The sequence below is a fragment of the Netta rufina genome (assembly GCF_964035555.1).
Source record: "Netta rufina genome assembly, chromosome: 37".
NCBI lineage: Eukaryota > Metazoa > Chordata > Aves > Anseriformes > Anatidae > Netta > Netta rufina.
Window position 1 is genome coordinate 454,533 of NC_140161.1, and position 24,718 is coordinate 479,250.

Genomic DNA, 24,718 nt, shown 5'->3' on the forward strand with positions numbered 1-24,718 from the left:
AATCCCCAAATCCCCCTGAGACCCCCTAAATCCCTCCTGTGACCCCCCAAATCCCTCCTGGGGCCCCCAAACCGCTCCTGGGACCCCCCCAAACCCCCTCAGGACCCCCCCAAACCCCCCTTTAACCCCCCCAAATCCCCCCTTTCCCCCCCCCACCCCCTTTAACCCCCCTTTTCCCCCCCCAGGCCATGGCTCAGCCGCCCGCAGCGCCCCCCTCGGCCCCCCAGGACCCCCCTGAAGCCCCCCAGGACCCCCCCGGCCCCCCCCAGTCCTTGGGGTCCCTGCGGGGGGCTCTGGAGGCGGCGCTGCTGCAGGCCCCGGGGGCTCCCGGCCCCCCCCCGGAGCTGGCCCCGCTGCTGGCCCTGCCCCTGCCCCCCCCCGGCCAAGATGCGCCTGGTGCCCGGGGACCGGCTGCTACGGGACAACATGGCGCCGGTGGGCGGGGCGTAGGGGGGCGGGGCCACAGGGGGGTGGGGCTGCAAAGGGGGCGGGGCCACAAAGGGGGTGGAGTCACAAAGGGGTGGAGTCACAAAGGGGGTGGGGGTACAAGGGGTGGGGGTGCAGGGAGAGGGAGAAGGGGAGGGGTGGGCGGGGCTAAAGGGGTGGGTGGGGCCACGAGGGGGCAGGGTCACAAAGGGGCGGGGCTACAAGGGGAAGGGGGAAGGGGAGGGGTGGGCGGGGCTAAAGGGGGTAGGAGGAGCTACAAGGGGACGGGGCTACAAAAGGGGTGGGGCTACAAGGGGGTGGGGTCACAAAGGGTGGGGCTTCAAGGGGGCGGGGCTAAGGGCAAGAGGGGTTGGGGTCTGGATTTGCGGGATTTGGGTCCTGATCAGTGGGATTGGGGGTGGGGATTTGCGGGATTATGCCAAATTAGGGGTTAGATTTGGAGATTTAAGGCCAGAATCTGGGTTTGAGGGCTGCATTTATGGGATTTGGGCCTGGATTTGCAGGTTTTGGGGCTTGATCAGTGGGATTGGGGGCCAGATTTGTGGGATTATGGGCCAGATCTGCCAGATTATGACATATTAGAGGCTAGATTTGGAGATTTAAGATCAGAATCTGGGTTTTGGGGCTGCATTTGCGGGATTTAAGACCAGATTTGTGGGATTTGGGTCCTGATTGGTGGGATTGGGGGTTGGATTTGCGGGATTATGGGCCATATTTGTGGGATTATGGCAGATTAGGGGCTAGATTTGGAGATTTAAGGCCAGAATCTGGGTTTGAGGGCTGGGTTTGCCCGATTTGAGCTGTGATTTGTGGGATTTGGGTCCTGATTTTGGCGATTTGGGGTTGGATTTGTGGGATTTGGGTCCGGATTTTGGGGATTTGGGGCTGGATCTGTGGTTTTCGGGGTGGGATTTGCGGGATTCTGACCCCAATCCGTGGGATCCCGCAGGACGGGGGCGGGGCGGGGGCGCTGAGCGCGGCGCTGGCCATCCTGGAGAAGTACGGGCGCAACCTGCTGCAGCCCCGGCCCCCCCCCTTCTGGCGCTGCGTGCGCGCCACCAACCCCGTGTTCCGCAGCACCGTGGGCGCCCTCAAGGTCAGCACCAGTACGCACCAGTACGGCCCAGGGCCCTCCCAGTACGCCCCCGGGCCGCGCTGGTGCCTCCCCAGTACGCCCCAGTACCCCCGAGTCCCTTTCCAGTATGCCTTTATGCGCCTTAATCCCATCCCAGTACAGCCCAGTATGGCTCGGGGACCTTCCAGTATACCCCAGTACATCCCAGTATGGCCCAGTGCCCTTCTAGTCTGTTCCCAATGCATCCCAGTATGCCCCAGAGCTCTCCCAGCCCCTCCCCAGTATACCCCAGTACCCTTGAGTCCCTTTCCAGTATGCCTTCATTTGCCTTATTCCCATCCCAGTACATCCCAGTATGGCCCAGTGCCTTTCTAGTCCCTGCCCAGTACACCCAGTGCCCCAAAGCCCCTCCCAGTACACCCCAGAGCTCTCCCAGTCCCTCCCCAGTGCTTCTAAATCACTTCCCAGTACGCCCCTATACACCCCAGTGTGGCCCCTCCCATTCCCCACAGGCTCCTCCCACTGCCCCATAGCCCCTCCCACTCCCCTTAGGCCCCTCCCACCCCCATTCTCCCCCCCCACCCCATAACTCATCCCTCAACCCCTTCTGTTTTAGCCCCTCCCACCCCGCGCCCCGCCCACTTTCAGACTCCTCCCACTCCTCTCAAGCTCCTCCCACCCTCCCTAAGCCCCTCCCACTCGCTTAGGCCCCTCCCACCCCCCCTCTCCCTCCTCCCCACCCCCCTCACCCCCTCCCACCCCATAACCCCTCCCACCCTTAGCCCCGCCCCCTCCCCTTAGCCCCGCCCCCCCGGCTAAGCCCCTCCCCCTCAGGGCGGGCGGGGCGTGCTGCGGCTGCTGGGCTACCGGCAGGAGGGGCCGCAGGGCCTCAGCTTCCCCCCGGGGACCCCCCGCCCCGCACGGCCCCACCGTGGCCGCCGTCACCGCAGACCTGGCGCTGCTCAGGGCGGAGCTGGGGCTGCTGCTGGCCGTGAGTGGGCGGGGCCTGAAGGGGGAGGGGCTAAAGGGGGAGGGGCTAAAGGGGAGGGGGTATGGGGTGGGAGGGGGCTGAGGGGAGGGGGACAGGGGGAGAGCTGGGGCTGCTGGGGGACGGGAGGGGCGGGGCTTAAAGGGGGCGGGGCCGGAATGGGCGTGGCTTAAAGGAGGAGGGGCTAGGGGGCGGGGTTATTGAGTGGGAGGGGTCTAAGGGGGGTGGGAGGGGAGGGAGCTGGGGCTGCTGCTGGCCAGGAGGGGGCGGGGCCTAAAGGGGGCGGGGCTTAAGGGGGAGGGGTCTGAGGGGGAGAGAATGGGGCTGGGAGGGGGTGGAGGGAGTGGGTGGGGCCTAACGGGGTGGGAGGAGTCTAAAAGTGGGAGGAGCTTGAGGTGGGACTGGCTTAAAAGACTCAGCGGGGCTTGGGGGAGGTGGAAGGGGCCTGGGGTGGAATTGGGGGTAATGGGGGGGTTGTGGGGGGGGTACTGGGGGTTACTGGTTTGTACTGGTTTGTGCTGATGGGGCCCCGCCCCCTTCCAGAACAAGCACCCCAACCCCCAGTTCTTCACCGACATTCTGCGGGGGGGGCAGGTGAGGCACTGGGGGATACTGGGGGGCACTGGGAGGGGACTGGGATATACTGGGAAGGACTGGGACGGTCTGGGATGGAACTGGGAGGAGCTGGGAGGGACTTGGGGCACTGGGAGGAGACTGGGAGGGACTGGGAGGGCACGGGGGGGCACTGGGAGGGACTGGGGACACTCTGGGATCAAGTGATTTTTACTGGTCCATAATGGTTTTTACTGGTCTGTACTGGTTTTTGCTGGTTTGTACTGGTTCTAACTGGTTTCTCTCCCCCAGGACCCTGAGGAGCCGCTGGACGCGGATGGGGGCGAGACTGAAGGTGGGAGGGGGGCGATTTTGGGGTGAATTTGGGGTTTTTGGGGGAATTCGGAGCTTTTTATTAGTCTTTTGGGGCTTTTGGGGGCGGATTTGGGGGTTTTGGGGAGGATTTGGGGAATTTAGGGGGGCTTGGGGGGAGTTTTGGGGTGGATCATTGGGGTTTTGGGGCGGTTTATGGGGTTTGGATTTTTTGGGGGGCAGTTTATGGGGTTCTGGGAGGATTTTGGGGCAGTTTATGTGTTTTTTTGGGGTAGTTTATGAGGTTCTGGGGGGATTTGGGGGGCACTTTATGGGGTTTTTTGGGGCTGTTTATGGGGTTTTGGGGGGGATTTGGGGGAATTTATGTTGTTTTGGGGGTGGTTTCTGGGGTTTTGGGGTGGTTTCTGGGGCGTGGGGGGGTTCTGTATTTTTGGGGTGATTTCTGTTGATTTTGGGACCCTCCCCGTGCCCCCCCCAGAGCCGCCCCCCCCCTGCCCCGACTGCGCCCAGGGGCCCTGCGGGGCCTGCGCCCGCCTGCGCCACGCGGCCCCCCCGGAGGGGGGCGACAGGTACGGCTTTTGGGGTGATTTTCGGCGATTTTGGGTCATTTGGGACCATTTAGGGTCATTTTGGGGCATTTCAGGGCGGTTTGGGGACTTCTGGGGCACTTTAGAGCATTTTGGGGTGGTTTAGGGCATTTTGGGGCTTTTTGGGTGGTTTTGGGGTTGTTGTGGGGTATTTGGGGTGGTTTTGGGGTCAATAAGGGGCATTTTGGGGCTATTTAGGGCCAATTTGGGGTCAATGAGAGGCATTTTGGGGCCATTTATGGTCATTTTGGGGTCAATATGGGGCATTTGGGGTCTATTGGGGGTGGGTTTGGGGTGGCTGTGGGGTTTTGGAAGTGGTTTTGGGGCCAATATGGGACATTTTGGGTCCATTTAAGGCCATTTTGGGGTCAATATGGAGCTTTTGGGATCCATTTGAAGTCATTTTGGGGTCAATATGGGATATTTCGGGGCTATTTGGGGCTATTTTGGGGTGGTTATGGGGTATTTGGGGAGGTTTTGAGGTCAATAAAGACCATTTTGGGGTCATTTGGGGCCATTTTGGGGTCAATACGGGGCATTTCGGGGCTGTCTGGGGGTGGTTGCGGGGTATTTGGGGCATTTTAAGGTGGTTTTGGGGCGGATTGGGGCATTTAGGGCCGTTTCGGGGTGCCCCGCAGCTCGTCGCCCCCGTGGCGCTGCGCCCAGTGCGGGGCCCCCACGTCGGGGCTGGCCGTGCTGTGCGGGGGCTGCCAGCACCCCCGGCACGCCCCGAAATCGCCCGGATCCGCCCCAAAATCGCCGGGAGGAACCGACCCAAAATCGCCCGGATTCACCCCAAAAACGGAGCCCGGCGGGGGCTGGGCCTGCGCCTCCTGCACCTTCCTCAACCCCGGCCCCGCCGTCCTCTGCGGGGTCTGCGAGCGGCCCCGCCTGGCCCCGCGGCCCCCCCCCGGCCCCACAGGTACGGCCCCCCACCCAAATCTGCGGGATTTCACCCCAAATTCGCGGAGTTCCCCATAAAACCCACCAATTTTCCCCAAAACCCCGTGATTTTTCCCCCAAACCCCATGGATTTCTCCTCTATGCATCCCCGTTATAAATCAGTGCAAATTTTTCCCAAATCAGCGCGGATTTCCCCAAATTGGGGTGAGTTTTCCCCAAATTGGTGCAAAATTTACCCAAATCGGTGTGGATTTCCCGCAAATCCCCATGGATTCTGGCCCCATATGGCTCTAACCCGAATCAGCATGAAATTTCCCCAAGTTGGTGTGAAATTCTCCCAAATTTCCCCCAAATTTATTCAAACTCTCCCCAAACTCCCTAAATTTTCTCCAATTCCCTCAAAATTTCCCCAAATTTTTTCAAATTTCATTGAAATTTTCCTTAAATCCCCCCGTTTTTCCCCAGATTTCCCCCAATTTCCCCCCCAATTTCCCCAACTTCCTCCAAACACTCCCCAAACGCATTCCCATTTTCCCATAATCTCTCTAGATTTCCCCAAATCCCTTCAATTTTCCCAAAATCTCTCCAATTTCCCCCAATTCAGGGCTGGCGCTGCGGGCGCTGCACCTACTGGAACCGGGGGGGGGGCGGGGAGCTGCGGGCTCTGCCTCCGCCCCCCCGAGGCCACGCCCCCCGAGGCCACACCCCCTGAAGCCCCGCCCCAGGAGGCCTCGCCCCTGGGGGCTGGCCCCGCCCCCGTTGGGGGCGTGGCTTCCTCAGGCCCCGCCCATGAGGCAGAGCGCCAGGAGCGGCTGCGGCGCCAGGGGCAGCGAATGGTGGAGCTGCTGCGGGTGAGCAGGGGCGGGGCCACGGGGAAAGGGGGGCGGGGCGGGGCCCTATAGAGGGCGTTGAGGGCCCTGTGGGGGGTTTGGGGCCCTATAGAAAAGGGGCGGGGCCCTATAGGTGGGTTGGGGGCCCTATAAAGGGGATTTAGGGGGGTCCCAGGGGTGTCCCTGTGGGTCTGGGGGTGCTGTAGGTGCCCTATAGGTGCTCTTAGGTCCCCATATGTACTCTCTAAGTCCCCATAGGTGCCCTATATGTCCCCTATAGGCTCCCATAGGCGCTCTATAAGTTTCCCAGGTGCCCTATAGGTCCCCATAGGTTCCCGTAGGTGCCTTATAGGCTCCCTTATGTCATCTATAGGTCCCCCAGGTACCCCGGAGGTGCCCCATATGTTCCCTATAGGCTCCTATAGGTGCTTCTAGGTTCCTGTAGGCTTCCATGGGTGCCCTATAGGTCCCCATAGGTACCCTTTAAGTCCCCCAGGTGCCCTATAGGTGCCCTATAGGTTCCTAAAGATGCCCTATAGGCTCCTATAGGCACCCTATAAATCCCCCAGTTTCCCATATGTGCCCCTAGGTTCCCATATGTACCCTGTAAGTCCCCATAGATGCCCTATATGTCCCCTATAGGCTCCCTTAGGTGCCCTATAGGTCCCCATAGGTTCCCATAGGTGCTCCCCAGTGCCCTATAGGTGCCCTATGGACTCCCCTAGGTGCCCCATATGTCCCCTATAGGATCCCATGTGTCCCCTATGGGCTCCCATAGGTGCCCTGAAGACCCCCGGGGGTTCTCTCCCCGAGGCCCCGCCCCCTGACTCTGTCCCCGCCCATTTTCTCCCCCCCCCCAGGCAGCGGAGGCACAGGCGGTGCCGGCGGAGGCGGTGCTGGCAACGGCCGGGGGGTGTGGCCTGGCCGCGGGGGGCGTGGCCTGGGCGCAGGGGGTGGTGCTGGTGGCGCGGGCGGGGCTGGGGGCGGAGCTGACGGCGCTGGCGAAGGCTGCGGAAGGGGCGGGGCAGGGGGCGGGGCTCGGAAGCCCCTCCCCCTGCGAGGTGGCCGCCGCCTGGCTCCGCGCCCACGCCCGCCCCCCCCCGCGCCCTGCAGGCCTGCCTGGGAGCCCGGCGCAGGAAGGTGGGCGGGGCTTGAGGGGGCGGGGCCCAGAGGGGGCGGGGCTTATTGGGATTGCTTGGGCGTGGTTTATTGGGGTGGAGTCAATGGGGGGCGTGGCTTGTTGGGGGCGTGGCCTATTTGGATGGTTAGGGGGCGTGGCTTATAGTGGGTGTGGGTTATTGGGGGTGGGGCTTATTTGGGGGGCGTGGCTTAATGGGGTGGGGCTTATTGGGGTGGAGTCGTTGGGGGCGTGGCTTATTGGGGGGTGTCTTTTAGGTGGGATTTGGGGGGTGTGGCTCAAGGGGGCGTGGCTTACCGGGGCTGAGGGTTATTGGGGGTGTGGCTTGTCGGTGGGGGGCGTGGCTTATCGGGGGCGTGGCTTCTTGGGGGCGTGGTTTATTGGGCTGTGGCGGCTCCTACCGGCCCCTAGCGGTCTGTAGCCATCCGTACTGGTCCGTACTGGTTCTTACTGGTCCGTACTGGTTTGTACTGGTCTGTACTGGTCCGTACTGGTGTCCCCCCAGCTGCGGGCGCTGGCGGCGCTGGGTTTCGCGGACCGGGCGGAGGCGGCGGCGGCGCTGAGCAGGGGGGGGGGGGCGCTGGGGGCGGCGCTGGCCCAGCTGCAGAGCCCCCGCCTGGGGGGCTTCGCCCAGCGCCTCTGGGAGCCCTGCGAGCCCCCCCTCGACTTCCAGTGCCCCGACCAGCAGGTGGGGGGCCGGGGGGGGTCCTGGGGGGGTCCTGGGGGGGTCCTGGGAGGGGTTTGGGGCTCCTAAGGGGGGTCCTGAGGGGGATTTGGGGGTCCTGGGGGGTCCTGAGGGGGGGTTTGGGGGTCCTGAGGGGGGTTTCGGGGTCCTGGGAGGGGGCTTGGGGGGTCCTGAGAGGACTGGGAGGGTCCTGGAGGGGGTTTTGGGGGTCCTGGGAGGGGGTTTGGGGGGTCCTGAGGGGAGTTTGGGGCTCCTAAGGGGGGGTCCTGAGGGAGGTTTCGGGGTCCTGGGAGGACTGGGAGGGTCCTGGGGTGGGTTTTGGGGGTCCTGGGAGGGTGTGGGGGTCCTGGGGGGTTCAGGAGGGTCTTGAAAGGGTCCTGGGGGGGATTCAAAGGACCAAAGTGGGACAGGGGGGGTCCTAGGGGGGTCCATGGGGGTCTTAAGAGGGTTCTCGGGGGGATTACGGGGTCCTGGGAGGGGGTTTGGGGGGTCCTGAGGGGATTGGGAAGGACCTGGGGAGTCCTCAGGGGGTCCTCAGGGGGTCCTGGGGGGACCAGGGGGCTCCTGAGGGAACTGGGAGGGTCCTGAGGTAACCAGGGGGTTCCTGAGGGGGTTTGTGATGGAATTAGGGGGGTCCTGAGAGGGCTCCTGAGGGAATGGGGGGGCTCCTGAGGGGTTCCTGAGGCCACCATTACCTCTCCTTCCCCCCCCAGGCCCTGGTGCGCCGCGTGCTGGCGTCGCTGTCGCTGCCGAGCTGGGGCCGGGCGCAGCTGGTGGCGGCGCTGGGCCGGGAGCTGGCGCCGGCCGGGACGGGGCTGGAGGCGCTGGTGGAGGCCGTCAGGGCCTCGCCCGACCGCGCCAGCATCCGCCGCCGCCTGCGCTGCGAGTGCGCCGTGTGCGGGTGGGCCCTGCCCCGGGAGCAGGTGGGCAACGGCGGCGGTTGCCATGGGAACGGGGGAAAGGGCGGGAGTTGCCATGGAGACCGAGGGGGAGGCGGGAGTTGCCATGGGAACGGGTAAAAGGCGGGAGTTGCCATGGAGATAAGGGGGAGAGGCGGGAGTTGCCATGGGAACCAGGGGGAAAGGGCGGGAGTTGCTATGGAGACGCCTGAGGGGCGGGGCCAAGCGCTTGAGGGGCGGGAGTTGCCATGGGGACGCTTGAGTGACGGCTTCTGTTGCTATGGGAACGCCCAGGGGCGGGGCTTAGCGCTAGAGGAGAGGCGGGAGTTGCTATGGGAACACCTGAGGGGCGGGGTTTATGGCCCGAGGGGCGGGAGTTGCTATGGGAACCGGGGGGAGAGGCGGGAGTTGCCATGGGAACGCCTGGTGGGCGGGGCTAGACACGTGAGGTCCGGCGGGAGTTGCTATGGAGACGCGTGAGGGGCGGGGCTTAGAGCCTGGGGGGCGGGAGTTGCCATGGGAACGCCTGAGTGACGGCTCTGGTTGCTATGGGAACCAGGGGGCGAGGCGCGAGTTGCCATGGAGACGCGCGAGGGGCGTGGCCTGGCGCTGGAGCCGCAGCCGTTGCCACGGCAACCCCCGCGCAGTCTGCCCGGCAACGCGGGCGGGCCGGGCGGCGATTGGCCCCTCACCCTGACCACGTGTCTCGGCGCCGGCCAATCAGATGCAGTCGCTGACGGGCTGCGAGTGCGCCATCTGCCCCGAGTGCTTCCGCCAGCACTTCACCATCGGCGTCAAGGAGCGCCGCGTGGCCGACCTGGTGTGCCCCGCCTGCGGCCGCCCCGACCTGGCCGACGAGGCCCAGCGCCTCTGCTACTTCTCCACGCTCGACGTGCAGGTGGGGGGGGGGCTCAGGGGGTCCTGAGGGGGTCCTGAGGGGGTCCTGAGGGGCCTTAGGGGGGACTAAGGGGCCTTATGGGGGATTAAGGGGCCTTATGGGGCCCTAAGGGGCCTTAATGGGGCCTTATGGGGGTCCTCAGGGGCTCTATGGGGCCTTAAAGGGGCCTAGCGGTGTTTAAAGGGGGCTTGTAGGGCCTTATGGGGGTCCTGAGGGGTTTGGGGGGCTTTAACGGGGCTTAAAGGGATCTTAAAGGGGCTTTATGAGGGTCCTGAGGGGCCTTAGTGGGGGCTAAGGGGCCTTAAAGGGGTCTGGGGGGCTCAGAGGGGGCCTTATGGGGGTCCTGAGGGGGTCTGTGGGGCCTTAATGGGGCTTAAAGGGGTCTTAAAGGGGCCTTAAAGGAGCCTGGGGGCACTTAAGGGGATCCTAAGGGGGTCTATGGGGTCTTAATGGGGCCGTATAGGGGTTAAAGGGGCTTTATGGGGCCTTAAAGGGGCCTGGGGGGGTTTAAAGGGAGCTTATGGGGCCTTAGTGGGGCCTTATGGGGGTCCTGGGGGGGTCTATGGGGCCTTAAAGGGGCCTGGGGGTCCTTAAAGGGGGCTTAAAGGGGCCTTATGGAGGTCCTAAGGGGACCTGGGGGGCCTTATGGGGGCTGTAAGGGGGTCTGGGGGGCCTTAATGGGGCTTAAAGGGGTCTTAAAGGGGCCTGGGGGCACTTATGGGGGTCCTAAGGGGGGCTATGGGGTCTAAGGGGCCGGGGGGCGTTCTATGGGGCCGGGGGTGATCTGTGGGGTGCCCCCCAGCTGCGGCAGGTGCTGGACGCGGGCACGTACCAGCTCTTCACCCAGAAGCTGACGGAGCGCGAGCTGCTGCGCGACCCCAAATTCATCTGGTGCATCCAGGTAGGGCCCTATGGGGCCGGGGGGGGGTCCTGTGGGGCCGGGGGGGGTCGCTGTGGGGCTGACCCCCGGCTCTGCCCTCCCCAGTGCTCTTTCGGGTTCATCTTCGAGGCGGAGCAGGGCCCGGCCCAGTGCCCCCAGTGCCAGCAGCGCTTCTGCCCCCGCTGCCAGTGCCCGGTATGGGGCCGCTATGGGGCTGGGGGGGGGGCTATGGGGTCTGCTATGGGGTTGGGGGGCTCTTACGGGGCTGGGGGGTGCTCTATGCGGTCCCCTATGGGGCTGGGGGGGTCCATATGGGGCAGAGGAGGGGTTATGGGGCACTATGGGGTCACTGTGGGGTGGTTATGGGGCTCTGTGGGATCTCCTATGGGGCTGGGGATGCTCTATGGGGTCTGCTATGGGGTTGGGTGGGCTCTTATGGGGTTCCCTATGGGGCTGGGGTGTTATGGGGTCACTATGGGGTGGCTGTGGGGTCTTTATGGGTCACTGGGGTGGTTATGGGGTGGCTCTGGGGTGGTTATAGGGCACTATGGGGTGTCTATGGGGTGTCTATGGGGTGTTTATGGGATTTTTCTCCCCGCAGTGGGAGCCGCAGCACCGGGGCCGCTCGTGCTCGGAGCTGCAGCCCCGCGACCCCCAGGAGCCCCCCGAGGGGCTGGCGGCCTTCCTGCAGGAGCGCCGCATCGGTACGGCCCCACAGCGACCCCCCGGCCCTATAACAGCCCCCCCAGCCCCATAGAGGGGATTTCTGCCCCATAGGAGTCATCTCCTGCCCCACAGTGGGGTTTCCCTGTCCCCTAAGCCCCCCTACCACGTACTAGGGGGGCTCCTTGCCCTATAGGGGGGGGTTTCTGCCCCATAGGGAGCTTCCCCCACCCCATAGAGGGGTCTCCTTACCCCATAGGGCTCTCCCTGCCCCATAGGGCCCCCCCCTCACCCCATAGGGGTCTCCCCCTGCCCTATACCAGGGTCTCCTCGCCCCATAGAGGGCTCTCCCTGCCCCATATCCCCCCCACCCCCTATTAGGCCCCCCCCGTCACCCCATAGGGGTTTCCCCCTGCCCCATACCAGGGTCTCCTTGCCCCATAGAGGGCTCTCCCTGCCCCATATCTCCCCCACTCCATACTGGGGGGGTCTCCCTGCCCCATAGGGCCCCCCCCTCACCCCATAGGGGTCTCCCCCTGCCCTGTACCAGGGTCTCCTTGCCCCATAGGGCTCTCCCTGCCCCATACGGGGGTCTCCCTGCCCCGTAGGGTCCCCCCCTGCCCCTATAACCCCCCTGACCCCGTATCCCCCCGCAGCGTGCCCGCAGTGCGGGCTGAGCCTGGCCCTGGCGCGGGGGGGCTGCCTCCACCTGCAGTGCCCGCAGTGCAAACACAGCTTCTGCAGCGCCTGCACGCGGCCCTTCCACCGCAAGGACGTGAGGGCGGGGCCTGGAGGGGGCGGGGCCTAGAGGGGGAGGGGCCTACAGGGGGAGGGGCGTAACTGGGGAGGGGGTGGGGGGGTATGGGAGGGGTATGGGGTGAGGTTGGGGGGGGTATGGGGAGGTTATAGGGGATTATGGGGGGCTGTGGGGTGGGATTTGGGGGCATTTGGGGGGTTATGGGGGGTTATTGGGGGGTTATGGGGTGGGATTGAGGGGTTATAGGGGGATATGGGGGGGTTATGGGGGAATTAAGGGGGTTATAGGGGGCTATGGGGGGCTATGAGGTGGGATTGGGGGGATATGGGGGGTTATTGGGGGGGCTGTGGGGTGGGATTTGGGGGGCTATGGGGTGGCTACAGGGGGTTATGGGGGGATTTGGGGTGGCTATGGGGGGCTATGGGGGGATTTGGGGCAGGATTGGGGCCTTTGGGGTCCCTTTGGGGGTCTCTAAGGGGCGCTGTGGGGGGTTCCTGTGGGGCTGAGCTTGTTCTGTGGGGGCACTGAGGGTGGGGGGCGTGCGCTGACGTCACGGTGCTGCCGTGATGACGTCACGGTGACATCACGGTGACGTCACGGTGCCGTCAGTGCTGCCCCGAGCCCGGCTGCGCCCTGCGGGGCTCCCTGCACGGCCACCACCCCCGGCACTGCCTCTTCTACCTGCGCGACTGGCACCCGCAGCGCCTGCTGCAGATCCTCACGGTGCGGGGGCTGGGGGGGGCTGTGGGGGGGCTGTGGGGGCGCTATGGGGTGGGAATGGGGTCACTGTGGGGGGATACGGGGCGGGTATGGGGGGTTATGGGGGGATATGGGGGGCTATGGGGGGCTATGGGGCATTAGGAGGCATTACAGGGCGGTTATGGGGGGATATGGGGTAGGTATGGGGTATTAGAGGGTGCTATGGGGTGGCTATGGGGCACTATGGGGCAGTTATGGGGTGCTCTGGGGGCTCTATGGGGCGTTAGGGGCTGATGTGGGGTGGCTGTGGGGCAGCTATGGGGCTCTATGGGGTCTTTATGGGCCTCTGCGGCGCTATGGGGTCGTTATGGGTCTGTGTGGGGTCTGTGGGGTCTCTGTGGGACCCTATGGGTCGCTGTGGGGTCTCTGTGGGTCTCTATGGGGCGCTGTGGGGCGGTTCTGGGTCTCTATGGGTCCCTATGGGGTCGCTATGGGGTCCCTATGGGGCGCTGCGGGGTCACTCGAGGTCATTGCCCTCTGGTGACCCCAGGAGGCCGGGGTGAGCTACGAGACCGAGCCCCCGCCCGGAGCCCAGCCCCCGCCCGGCGGTAAGCCCCGCCCCCTGCCCCGCCCCCCTCACATGACACACCCCCACCACGTGACACGCCTGTATCACGTGACCCTGCCCCGTCACGTGACCCCGCAGGCGGCTGCTGGGTGCCGGAGCAGAAGGAGACCCCCGGGGGGCTGCGGGATGAGGCCTGCGGCCGGGAGGCGCCCCCGGGACAGGCCGGGCTCTGCCGGTCAGTGGGGGGGGGGCAGTTGGGGGTCCTTGTGGGGCATTTATGGGGGGTGATGGGGGGGGTTATGGGGTACTGAGGGGGATTATGGGGCAATTATGGTCCTTATGGGGCACTTTGGGGGGGGTTTGGGGGCAGTTAGGGGTCCTTATGGGGCATTTATGGGGGGTTATGGGGGGCTTAGGGGGTGCTGGGGGCACTTATGGGGCAGTAAGGGGGGGTTTGGGGGCAGTTAGGGGTCATTATGGGGCACTGGGGGGGCATTATGGGGATTATGGGGCAATTATGGGTCCTTGTGGGGCATTTGGGGGGGTTATGGGGCAGTTAGGGGTCTTTATGGGGCACTGTGGGGGGTTATGGGGCACCTGGGGGTCCTTATGGGGCTCTTGGGGGGGGTTATGGGTCCCTATGGGGTGCTGGGGGTCACTTAGGGGTCCTTATGGGGCACTTGGGGGGCAGTTGGGGGGGGTTATGGGTCCCTGTGGGGCACTTACAGTACGCTATGGGGTCCTGGGGGACACTTGGGGGGCACTATGGGGCCCTTGAGGGGCAGTTGGGGCACTTATGGGTCGCTGTGGGGCACTTGGGGGGTTCTGGGGGTCCCTCTGGGGCCCCGCGGCTCCCTGGTCACGTGCCGAGTTCCCGCGCGGCTTCCCCATCACGTGACACCTCCCCCGTCACGTGCCCGCAGCGCGCACTACGCCGAGTACCTGGTGTCCCGCATCAACGCGCACGCGCTGGACCCGACCCCGCCTTCTGACCCCGCCCCCCGGCCCTGAAAGGGCAGGCCACGCCCCCCGCCTCAATAAAGGCCACGCCCCTTTTGTCGCGAGCCGCATGAGTCACGTGGTTACTGCGGGAAGGGGGGAGGGTCACGTGGTTAAACGCCGAGGGGAGGGGGGGAGAGCGAAGGGAGGAGCGGTCACGTGGTGCCTGGGGGCGGAAGTCACGTGGCGGGGGCGGGCTCCGGCGTCACGTGACGGCGGCGGCGCGCGCGCGGTGAGCTGCGGAGGCGGCGGGGGGGGGGATAAAAGGGGGGGAAACGGCACCCAGGGGACCCCCCGGGACCCCCAAACCTCCCCCAGGACCCCAAAATCCCCCGAAATCCACCCAAAACCCCCCCCGGAGCCCGGCTGCGGCCCCGCGGCGCCGCTTCCGGGTTCTCACGGGGCGCTTCCGGGTCGCTGCAGGCGTCTTCCGGCGGAGATGACGTCAGGGCGGCGCCGCCTCCTGCCCTGGCTGCTGGCGCAGGCGCAGAGCGGCCGCTTCCCGGGGCTGGAGTTCGACGACGCCGCCCGCAGCGCCCTCAGGGTGCCCTGGGAGCGCGCCGGAAGGGGCGGGGCCGGGGGCGGGGCCGCCGCCGCCCTCTGCCAGGTGACCACGCCCCCCCAGGGCGAGCCACGCCCCCTCCTCCCCCCTCCCTCCCCGTTTCCCCCCCCCTTTGCCCCATTTGGCCCCGCCCCCCGAGTGACCCCGCCCCCCCGGGTGGTGACGTCACAGGCGTGGGCGGAGTACAAAGGGGCCACGCCCCCGCCGGGCCCGGCCATCTGCAAGACCCGGCTGCGCTGCGCCCTGCACAAGTGCCCCGAGCTGCAGGAGCTGCCCGAGCGCGCCCGCCTGGACGGGCCCCGCCCCTACAAGGTGTACCGCCTGCTGGGGCCACGCCCACAGCGCCACGGTGCGTCAGCACGGGGGGCGGGGCCAACGGCGGGGAGGGGGCGGGGCCGGGAGGTGAGGGGGAGGGGCTATAGGGGCAGGAATCCGGGGCGGAACCTTAGTTCCGGGTCGTTTGGTTTCCGGGGGGCGGCTTAAAGGGGGTGCGCACCTCCCCTGGGCACTTCCGGTTTCATTTTCATGTTCCCTATACCGTCTTCCGGCTTCACTTCCGGATTTCCTGTACGGACTTCCGGTTTCGCCCTATGGGGCGCCTTTCCGGTGGCCCCGCCCACTTCCGGCCGCACTTCCGGGTTCTCTCCCCCCCTCCCTCTCCCCAGGCCCCGCCCCCCGGCGCAGCTCCAAGGGGCACAAAGAGGAGGCGGAGCCACGCGGCGATGACACGGTGAGGGGGCGGGGCCTAAAGCCGAGGTGGGTGGGGCCTAAAGGGGCGTGGCCTGTACATAACCACACCCCCTCCTCCTCCAGACCCCACCCCCCAGCCCGGAAGAGGAGGCGGCAGAGCAGAGCCCAGGTGGGTGTGGCCTTACCCAGGGGGCGTGGCTTAATGAAAGGGGCGTGGCCTCGGGTTGACCACGCCCCCTTTTTGCAGCCCAGCCCCCTCCCGCTGCCGTGACCCCGCCCCCCTCCAGCCAGCTTGCCATCCTATTGGACAGCCCGGAGCCCCTCCCCCCGGTGGAAGGTAAGCCCCGCCCCACTCCTTACCAAAAAGGGGGCGTGGCCTCTCCGCTAGGCCCCTCCCCCTGGCTCTAAACCCCTCCCTTTGCCTCTAAGCCCCTCCCCTTCACTCTAAGCCCCTCCCCCTTGCTCTATGCCCCTCCCCCTGGCTCTTAGCCCCGCCCCTTTTCCCACCAGGCGACGCGGCGCTGGGGCTGTCCCTCTGGGTGGGCGGGGCCCTGGCCTGGAGGGCGTGGTTTCCGGCCGGCGAATACCTGCTGGCGGTCGCCGGAAGCCCCGCCCACGGCCCCGCCCCCTTGCCCCGCCTCCTCATCCCGGCCCCGCCCCCCCCGGCCCTGGAGGCGCTGGTGGCGGGGCTGGGCCGGGGGCTGCTGGTGGCCAGCGGGGGGCGGGGCCTCTTCCTCCGGACACGCCCCCGGGGGCGGGGCCTGGCCCTGCGCGCCCCCCACGCTGGGGAGCCGGGGGGCGGGGCCTGGCCCCAGGGGGAGGAGCCGCTGGTGGCCGCCTTCGACAGCCGGCGCTTCCGGGAGGGTGAGGGGGCGGGGCCATGGGGAGGGGGCAGGGCCTAAAGGGGATGGGAGGGGCCTAAAGGGGTGGGAGGGGCCTAAAGGGGGTGGGAGGGGCTTATGGGATGTGGATGGGGTCTGAACAAGGTGGGCGGGGCCTGAGGGAGGTGGGCGGGGCCTGGGGGAGGTGGGCGGGGCCTAAAGGAGGTGGGCGGGGCCCCATAGGGAGCCATTGGGGCCCCATAGGGACTGCCTGGCCCATAGGGACCCCATAGCCAGCCCCATAGCGCCCCATAGGGACCCCCAGCGCCCCATAGACCCCATAGCGCCCCATAACCAGCCCCATAGCGCCCCATAAACCCCCCATAAATCCCCACAGAGCCCCATAGAGACCCCACAGTGCCCCATAGCACCCCATAAGCACCCCATAGCACCCCATAGCACCCTATAGAGACCCCATAGCGCCCCATAACCCCCAATAGCGCCCCATAACCCCCCATAAATCCCCACAGTGCCCCATCGCACCCCGTAAGCACCCCATAGCGCCCCATAGCACCCTATAGAGACCCCATAGCGCCCCATAACCCCCCCACCCCCCTTTTTGTCCCCCCAGAGCTGCAGCGGCACCGCCTGGGGCTGGGGCCCCCCCCCGAGCACCGCGTGCTGCTGGCGGCCACCCCCGGGGAGCTCCGCCCAGGGGGCGGGGCCTGCGCACAGGGGGCGGTGCTGCAGGTGGGCGGGGCCTGAGGGGGGCGGGGCCTGAAAGGGGAGGGGCTACCGGGGATGGGGGGTGGTTATGGGGCTCTATGGGGCACTATGGGGTGGTTATGGGGGGCTATGGGGGGGTTATGGGGCTCTATGGGGCTGGTTATGGGGCACTGTGGGGCTCTATGGGGTGGGTTGTGGGTCTCTATAGGGCTCTATGGGGCTCTATGGGGGGTTACAGGGTGCTATGGGGCACTATGGGGCTGGTTGTGTGGCTCTGTGGGGCTCTATGGGAGGTTATGGGGCTCAATGGGGCTTGTTATGGGGCGCTGTGGGGGGCTATGTGGGGTTATGGGGTGCTATGGGGCTCTATGGGGCCCTATAGGGCTCAATGGGGCCCAATGGGGTGGGCGTGGCCTCCAGGGGGGGCGTGGTCTGCGACTGAGGCCCCGCCCCCCGTGTCTCTGTCCCCGCCCCCAGCTGGAGCAGGCCCTGGCCCAGCGCCTCCTGGGCGCCGCCGCGGATCCCGCCAATTAAAGCCCCGCCGGATTTTCCCCGTTTTCTCCACTTTTGTCCCGCTTTGCTCCGTTTTTGCCCGATTCCCGCCGTTTTCGCCCCAAATCCGCGCCGCGCCCTCCCATTGGCCGCGCCGTCCCCATGGCAACCGTCCCGCTGAGGCGCCGCGCGCTCCCATTGGCCGCCGCCTTTCCCGCCGCGCCGGGGAGAGGGGCGGGGTCAGCGCGCCGGCAGCTCCGCCGCTGATTGGCCGGCAGCGCTGAGGCGAGCCGCTCGCTGATTGGTCGCCGCGCGGGGTATAAAAGGGGGCGCCCACACAGCGCCGGCTCCCCGGGGCTGGGTCCTTGCTGCTAATTGGGGCTAATTGGGGAAGGAGGCGGCGGTGCGGGGCTGAGCGAAGGGTTTTGGGGTGAAACGCGGCGCTTTTGGGCCACTTTTAGACTCTTTTTACCTCAGTTTTTAGCTCAATTCCCACTTCGTGGCTAAAAAAAACGAATTAGGGGCGCCGGGTTTTGGGGCCGAAAGCGGCTTTTTGGCGAGTTTGGGGTTAAAAGCGGGGATTCGAGGCAGGACGCCTCAGCTGGGGGTGGTTTTGGGGTGAAAGAGACCGGATTCGGGGCAAAACTCCGCGGTTTTGTGGTGAAAAACTTGGATTTTAGGGCAGAAATCGCGGATTCGGGGTAAAACCTTGCGGTTTTTGAGGGGTTTTGAGGAAAAAAGCCGGATTTGGGGGCAAAAAAAGAGGGATTTTAGGGCAGAAATTGGGGTTTGGGGGCAGAACTGGTGGGTACAGGGCAAAAAGGAGAGGGTAGGCGGTGGATTTGGGCTAAAAACCTGGGTTTTGGGCGCTAAAACTCGCTGTTTTGGGTTAAAAACTCGCGGTTTGGGGCTAAAAAGCCGGGTTTTGGGGGCAGAATTGGTGGGTTTAAGGCAAAAAGTAGGGGTCCGGGGGAGGTCTTGGGGTGAAAAGTGGCGGTTTGGGGCAAAAATTCCCATTTTGGGGCTAAAAACAAAGGGTTTTGGGGCTAGAACTCGCGGTTTGAGGGGAAAAAACGGTGGTTTGGGGGCAGAAGTGGTGGGTTTGGGGCAAAACAGAAGGGTTTGGGGGGCAGTTTTGGGGTGAAAAGCAGCGGATTTGGGCTAAAACCGAATCTTTTGGGGCTAAAACCGCCTCCTTTTGGGCTAAAACCTCGCGTTTTTGGGTCTTAAATTCCCACTCTGCCCCCCGAGATCCTCCCGGGGCTCTTTTTCCGCCCCACACCCCCCTTCTTTTGGGTGAAAATCCTGCCTTTTCGGGTCCAGCCATGTTCTACCACCCCGAGGTCCTCCAGCGCCGCTCCGGCTGCCTCGGCACCATCTGGAAGGGGGCGGGGTCACGCCCCCCCTTTTATAGCAGAGGCCACGCCCCCTCTGTCCCCGCCCCCAGCTGGAGCAGGCCCTGGCCCAGCGCCTCCTGGGCGCCGCCGCGGATCCCGCCAGTTAAAGCCCCGCCGGATTTTCCCCGTTTTCTCCACTTTTGTCCCGCTTTGCTCCGTTTTTTGCCCGATTTCCGCCGTTTTCGCCCCAAATCCGCGCCGCGCCCTCCCATTGGCTGCGCCGTCTCCGCGGCAACCGCCCCCACGTGAGGACGCGCGCTCCCATTGGCCGCGCTGTCTCTATGGGAACCCAGCTTCACGCCCATTGGCCGCCTTGTCGCCATGGGGTCCCGCCCAGCAGGCGCCGCGCTCTGATTGGCCGCGCCGTTTTCATGACAACCGTCCCGCTGAGGCGCCGCGCGCTCCCATTGGCCGCCGCCTTTCCCGCCGCGCCGGGGAGAGGGGCGGGGTCAGCGCGCCAGCAGCTCCGCCGCTGATTGGCCGGCAGCGCTGAGGCGAGCCGCTCGCTGATTGGTCCCCGCGCCGGGTATAAAAGGGGGCGGCAGCGGGGCGCCCGCACAGCGCCGGCGGCGCCTCCCGGAGCTGGATCCTTGCTGCTAATTGAGGCTCATTAAGGCTAATTACGGCTAATTGGGGGCAGGAGGCGGCGGTGCGGGGCTGAGCGAAGGGTTTTGGGGTGAAACGCGGCGCTTTTGGGCCACTTTTAGACTCTTTTTACCTCAGTTTTTAGCTCAATTCCCACTTCGTGGCTAAAAAAAACGAATTAGGGGCGCCGGGTTTTGGGGCCGAAAGCGGCTTTTTGGCGAGTTTGGGGTTAAAAGCGGGGATTCGGGGCAGGACGCCTCAGCTGGGGGTGGTTTTGGGGTGAAAGAGACCGGATTCGGGGCAAAACTCCGCAGTTTTAGGGTGAAAAAGTTGGGTTTGGGGGCATAAATCCCGGATTCGGGGCAAAGCCTTGCAGTTTTTGAGGGGTTTTGAGGTGAAAAGCCGGATTTGGGGGCAAAAAAAGAGGGATTTTAGGGCAGAAATTGGGGTTTGGGGGCAGAACTGGTGGGTTTCAGGCAAAAAGGAGGGGGGTTGAGGGCGGATTTGGGGTGAAAAAACGGCGGTTTTGGGCTAAAAAACTGCGTTTTGGGGCTAGAACTAGCGCTTTTGTGTGAAAAATCGGTGGTTTAGGGGAAGAAAAGACGGGTTTGGGGGCAAAATAGACGGGTTTGGGGGCGGTTTTTGGGGTGAAAAGTGGTGGTTTGGGTCAAAAACTCCCTTTTTCGGGTTAAAAACCTGGGTTTTGGGGCTCGAACTCGCGGTTTGGGGTGAAAAACCGGTGGTTTGGGGGCAAAAAAGCCGGGTTTGGGGGCAGAATTGGTGGGTTGGGGGCAAAATAGAGGGGTTTGGGGGGCAGTTTTGGGGTGAAAAGCGGCGGACTTGGGCTAAAACCGCATCTTTTGAGGCTAAAACCGCCTCCTTTTGGGCTAAAACTTCGCGTTTTTTAGTCTTAAATTCCCGCTCTGCCCCCCGAGATCCTGCCGGGGCTCTTTCTCCGCCCCACACCCCCTTTTTTTGGGTGAAAACCCTGCCTTTTCGGGTCCAGCCATGTTCTACCACCCCGAGGTCCTGCAGCGCCGCTCCGGCTGCTTCGGCACCATCTGGTAGGGGGCGGGGCCACGCCCCCCCTTTTATAGCCGAGGCCACGCCCCCCGGCGCTGACCACGCCCCCTGTGGCCCCGCCCCCAGGCTGGCGGCCACGTGCAGCTCGCGCCTGCTCCGCCGGGAGGCGCTGGCCGTGGACGTGCCCCGGACATGGTGGGGATTTGGGGGAAATTCGGGGGGATTTGGGAAAATTGGGGGGGTGGGGGGTGGGTAGGGGGCTGGGGGGGGTTGGGGGTGCGGTATGGGGGGAATTGGGGGGGTTTGGGGGGGTTATGGGGTGGGAATGGGGGTCTCTGGAGGGGTATGGGGGGTTATGGGGGTCTAGGGGGAAATGGGGGGGTTCTGGGGGAGTTAATGGGGGGTAATTGGGGGTCTATTGGGGTCTAGGGGGGGTTATGGGGGGTCTATGGGGGGATTTGGGGGGTCTATGGGGGGGTTCTGGGGGAGTCAATGGGGGGTAATTGGGGGTCTATTGAGGTCTGGGGGGGGTTATGGGGCGCTGGAGGGGTCTATGGGGCCCTATGGGGGCTCTATGGGGCGCTATTGGGGGGCTATGGGGTGGGTATGGGGGGTCTATGGGGCCCTATGGGGGGTCTATGGGGCGCTGGGGGGGCTCTGTGGGGCTCTATGGGGGCTCTATGGGGCCCTATGGGGTGGTTCTGGGGGTCTATGGGGCCCTATGGGGGCTCTATGGGGCCCTATGGGGTGGGTATGGGGCCCTATGGGGGCTCTATGGGGCGCTATGGGGGGCTATGGGGTGGGTATGGGGCTCTGTGGGGCCCTATGGGGGCCTATGGGGCGCTGGGGGGGCTCTGTGGGGCCCTCTGGGGTCCCTCTGGGTCCCTCTAGGGCTCTATGGGCCCCCCGGCCCCGCCCCTTCCCCGTGACCCCGCCCCTTTCCCTGGCCCCGCCCCCAGCGCGGCCCTGCTGTGCTTCGTGCTGGGCTCGGCCCCGCCCCCCGGCTCCCTGGCCCCGCCCCTCGTGCCCGGAGCCCCGCCCCCCCGCTGCTCCCTCTACCTGGCGGCCCTGCTGCAGCTCGGCCTGGCCAGGGTCTACGGGAGGCAGTGCCAGCACACCGCGGGTAGGGGGCGGGGGGGGTATGGGGGGCTATGGGGGGGATATGGGGTTATTGGGGGGGATTATTGGGGTTATGGGGGGTTATTGGGGTTATGGGGGGGCTATAGGGGATTATTGGGGGGTTATAGGGAGTTATGGGGGGTTATTGGGGGGGATATGGGGGGTTATAGGGGGGGATATGGGGTTATTGGGGGGTTATAGGGGGTTATTGGGGGGTTATAGGGGGTTATGGGGGGTTATATGGGGTTAGGGGGGTGATATTGGGGTTATATTGGGGGTATGGGGGTCGTTTGGGGTCATGGAGGGGACCTGGGAGGGATTATAAGGGGGTTATATGGGGTTATGGGGGGATTAGGGGGGTTATGGGGGAGTATATTGGGGCGATATGGGGTTATCTGGGGTTATATGGGGCTGGGGCGAGGTTATGGGGGTGTTATGGGGGGATTTGGGGGCATATGGGGGGGGATATGGGGCAGGAGGAGGTCTGGGAGGGGTTATAGGGTGGGTCTATGGGGTTATAGGGGGGCTATGGGGGTTACAGGGGGGTAGTGGGGGGTCTGTGGGGTGTCTATGGGTCTCTGTAGGGTCTGTGGGGTGGTTATGGGGCGCTATGGGGTCTCCATGGGGTCTCTGCCCCCCAGAGGAGGCCGCGCAGGTCCTGGAGCGCCTGAACCGGGTGCAGCCGCCCCCCAACATCGACCTCAGCCCCCCCCCGGCGGTGAGACAGCGCCCGCCCCATAGCCTGCCCCATAACCTGCCCCACAGCCTGCCCCACAGCGCCCCATAACCGCCCCATAACCTGCCCCATAACCACCCCCCAGCCCCCAGCTGCTGCCCGACGCCCGCGCCCTGATGGCGACGCTGGAGCTGGCCCCGGACCCCTTCTTTGGGGTCATGGCCCCCCCGCTGCCCAGCCCCACCGAGCTGATGGAGGTACCGCCCCATAGCGACCCACAGCTGCCCCATAGCTGCCCCATAGCAACCCCGTAACTTCCCCATAGCGCCCCCTTGATTCCCCATAGACACCCCATAGTGACCCCATTACTGCCCCTCAGCGCCCCATGGTGCCCCATAGCGGCCCCATAGATTCTGTGTAGAGGCCCCATAGCTGCCCCATAGCGACCCACAGTGCCCATGGATTCCCATAGGAGTCCCATAGAGCCCCATAGACATCCCATAGCTACCCCATAGATTCCCTATAGAGGCCCCAGCCCCACAGATTCCCATGGTGACCCCATAACTGCCCATAGGCACCCCACATTGCCCCATAGCTGCCCCACAGCACCCCATAGTGACCCCACAGTGCCCCATAGATTACCCATAGCTGCCCCATAGCGGCCCTGTAGATTCCCCATGGTGACCCCATAGCTGCCCCATAGCTGCCCCATAGCTGCCCCATAGCCCCCCCAGCCGCCCCACACCGCCCCCCATCTCCCCCCAGCTCCCCCGCCTGGAGGAGCTGCCCCGATGGAGCTGCCCCCCTCCCGGTGAGTCCCAGCCCCACAAGTGTGGGGCAGGCGCTTGTGGGGCCACCCCACACCCTGCCCCACACCCTGCCCCACACCGCCCTGCCCCACATCCCGCCCCACAGCGCTGACGGTGTCCCCCGAGGTCATCACCCTGCGCGAGCCCGAGCTCCCCACGGTGCCGGTCTTGGAGGTGGGCGCCCCCCAAGTTATGGGGCACGCGGGGGGGCGGGGGGCTGCCCCACAAGTTATGGGGCGCGGGCGCTCGCCGTGGGGCTGCCCCATAGCGCTGTGGGGCGCAGGAGGAGCGGAGCTGCCCGAGGTGACGCCGCGGGAGCTGCAGCTGCTGAGCGAGGTCGAGGTCGAGCCCGAGCTCCTGCCCACCGGTGAGGGCACTTATGGGGCAGGGGGGGCACTTATGGGGCAGGGGGAGGCCGCTTGGGGGGCTGAGCCCCACGGCGCCGCTGCCTGCCCCACAGTGGAGGAGGTCGTGGAGGTCACGAAGGAGGAGCCGACGCTGCCCCCCGGTGAGAGCTTGGGGGCACTTGGGGGGCTGGGGGCTACTTGTGGGGCCACTTATGGGGCACGGGGCCACTTGTGGGGCAGGGGGCCACTTGTGGGGCAGCCCCTCACCCCGCCCCACGCCCGCCCCCCAGTTCCACGCCCACCCGAGGAGCCCGGTGTGCTGCCCGCCCAAGGTGAGTCTGTGGGGCTGGGGGGGGTCGCTATGGGGCTGGGGGCGCTATGGGGCCGGGGGGCGCCGTGGGGCTGCCCCAGTGACGGCTCGTGCCCCCCCCAGGTCCCCCGGCGCCGCCGCGCCCCACGGCTGCCCCACAGGACCCCCAGCCCCAGCTCCCCCAGGCCGAGTTCCGGGCGCTGCTGCTGCAGCCCCACGCGCACTGCCAGCCCCTGGTGAGTGGGGGGCGGCCCCATAGATCTGGGGGGCGGCCCCATAGATCTGTGGGGCACTGCTTGTATCTATGGGGCACCCTCCTTGGTCTGTGGGGTGGTTCTGGGAATCCATGGGGCCACCCTGGGCTCTATGGGGCTGCCCCACAGATCTAAGGGGCTGCCCCACACATCCGTGGGTCTCCCCCAGGTGATCCCGGAGCCCCCCCCCCTGCGCCGCCTTCCCCCCGGCCGAGCTCTTCCAGACCCCGACCATCGGTGAGCGCCCCCCCCAGTCCCCCCCCACTTATGGGGGCGCTATGGGGCAGCCCCCACAAGTGCCCCCCCACTGTGCCCCACAGGGTGGCTGCCCCCCCGAGCTGGGGGAGCTGTGGGGCCGCGGCGCCCGCCCGGGCCCCATGGAGCTGCCCAGCGAGGTGGAGGTGAGGTTGTGGGGCTGGGGGGGGGTGGTTATGGGGCCAGGGGGGCCGTGCCCCACAGCTCCTGCCCCACAGGTGCCCCGCGAGGCGCTGGAGCCCAGCCTGCCGGTGCCGCTGTCCTCGGGTGAGACCCCGCTGTGGGGCGCTATGGGGCGGCTATGGGGCGGCTATGGGGCACTATGGGGTGCTGTGGGGTGGCTATGGGGTTCTATGGGTCTCTATGGGGCTGGCTATGGGGCACTGTGGGTCCCTATGGGGCTCGCTATGGGTCCCATGGCCCCGCCCCCCCCAGAGGTGTCCCTGGAGACCACGGAGGAGGAGCCCCGCCCCTGGCCCCGCCCCCTGGCCCCGCCCGAGGAGCGGCGGTGAGTTATGGGGGAGGGGGCGTGGCCAACGGGGGGTGGGGGGGGGGGGGGGGGCGGTGGGCGTGCGTGGCCTCCGCTGACCACACCCCCCTCGCAGCCCGACTCTGGCCCCGCCCACCACGCCCATCGTCGAGGTCCCGGAGCTGCTGGAGGTGGCCCTGCCCCCACTGGGCAGCCCCGCCCTGCGCAGGTCATGTGACAACAAGCCCCCGCCCCCCTCCCCGCCCCTCCCCACCACGTGAC

At 65.9% G+C, this 24,718-nt stretch overlaps 3 protein-coding genes across 3 annotated transcripts; all 3 read left to right on the forward strand.

Moving 5' to 3' along the window:
* Positions 1–248: 248 nt before the first annotated feature.
* RNF31 (ring finger protein 31) lies at positions 249–13,965 on the forward strand. The gene is given in 23 exon segments (XM_084304247.1): positions 249–435; positions 1,397–1,543; positions 2,357–2,431; positions 2,433–2,513; positions 3,054–3,104; positions 3,375–3,417; positions 3,874–3,964; positions 4,621–4,904; positions 5,490–5,736; positions 6,305–6,314; positions 6,576–6,668; positions 6,715–6,855; positions 7,359–7,541; positions 8,252–8,461; positions 9,162–9,335; positions 10,138–10,236; positions 10,321–10,410; positions 10,817–10,919; positions 11,535–11,653; positions 12,245–12,358; positions 12,885–12,942; positions 13,041–13,137; positions 13,826–13,965. Coding segments are annotated over 23 exon segments (2,646 nt in total). The 5' UTR covers positions 249–387; the 3' UTR covers positions 13,914–13,965.
* A 135-nt stretch (positions 13,966–14,100) lies between these two features.
* IRF9 (interferon regulatory factor 9) lies at positions 14,101–17,264 on the forward strand. The gene is made up of 9 exons (XM_084304236.1): positions 14,101–14,133; positions 14,325–14,508; positions 14,635–14,812; positions 15,129–15,193; positions 15,277–15,322; positions 15,401–15,490; positions 15,664–16,017; positions 16,606–16,724; positions 17,178–17,264. Exons 2-9 carry the CDS (start codon positions 14,341–14,343, stop codon positions 17,232–17,234), a joined length of 1,077 nt encoding a protein of 358 aa, XP_084160362.1. The 5' UTR covers positions 14,101–14,133; positions 14,325–14,340; the 3' UTR covers positions 17,235–17,264.
* A 2,918-nt stretch (positions 17,265–20,182) lies between these two features.
* On the forward strand, positions 20,183–24,717 carry REC8 (REC8 meiotic recombination protein; the record flags this gene model as incomplete). Its single annotated transcript, XM_084304248.1, has 14 exons — positions 20,183–20,238; positions 20,324–20,392; positions 21,157–21,320; positions 21,958–22,034; positions 22,145–22,249; positions 22,758–22,803; positions 22,908–23,168; positions 23,262–23,309; positions 23,439–23,480; positions 23,582–23,694; positions 24,033–24,113; positions 24,186–24,234; positions 24,403–24,475; positions 24,573–24,717. The coding sequence occupies 14 exons, from the start codon at positions 20,183–20,185 to the stop codon at positions 24,715–24,717; spliced, it is 1,329 nt and encodes a 442-aa protein (XP_084160374.1).
* Position 24,718: the final 1 nt, after the last annotated feature.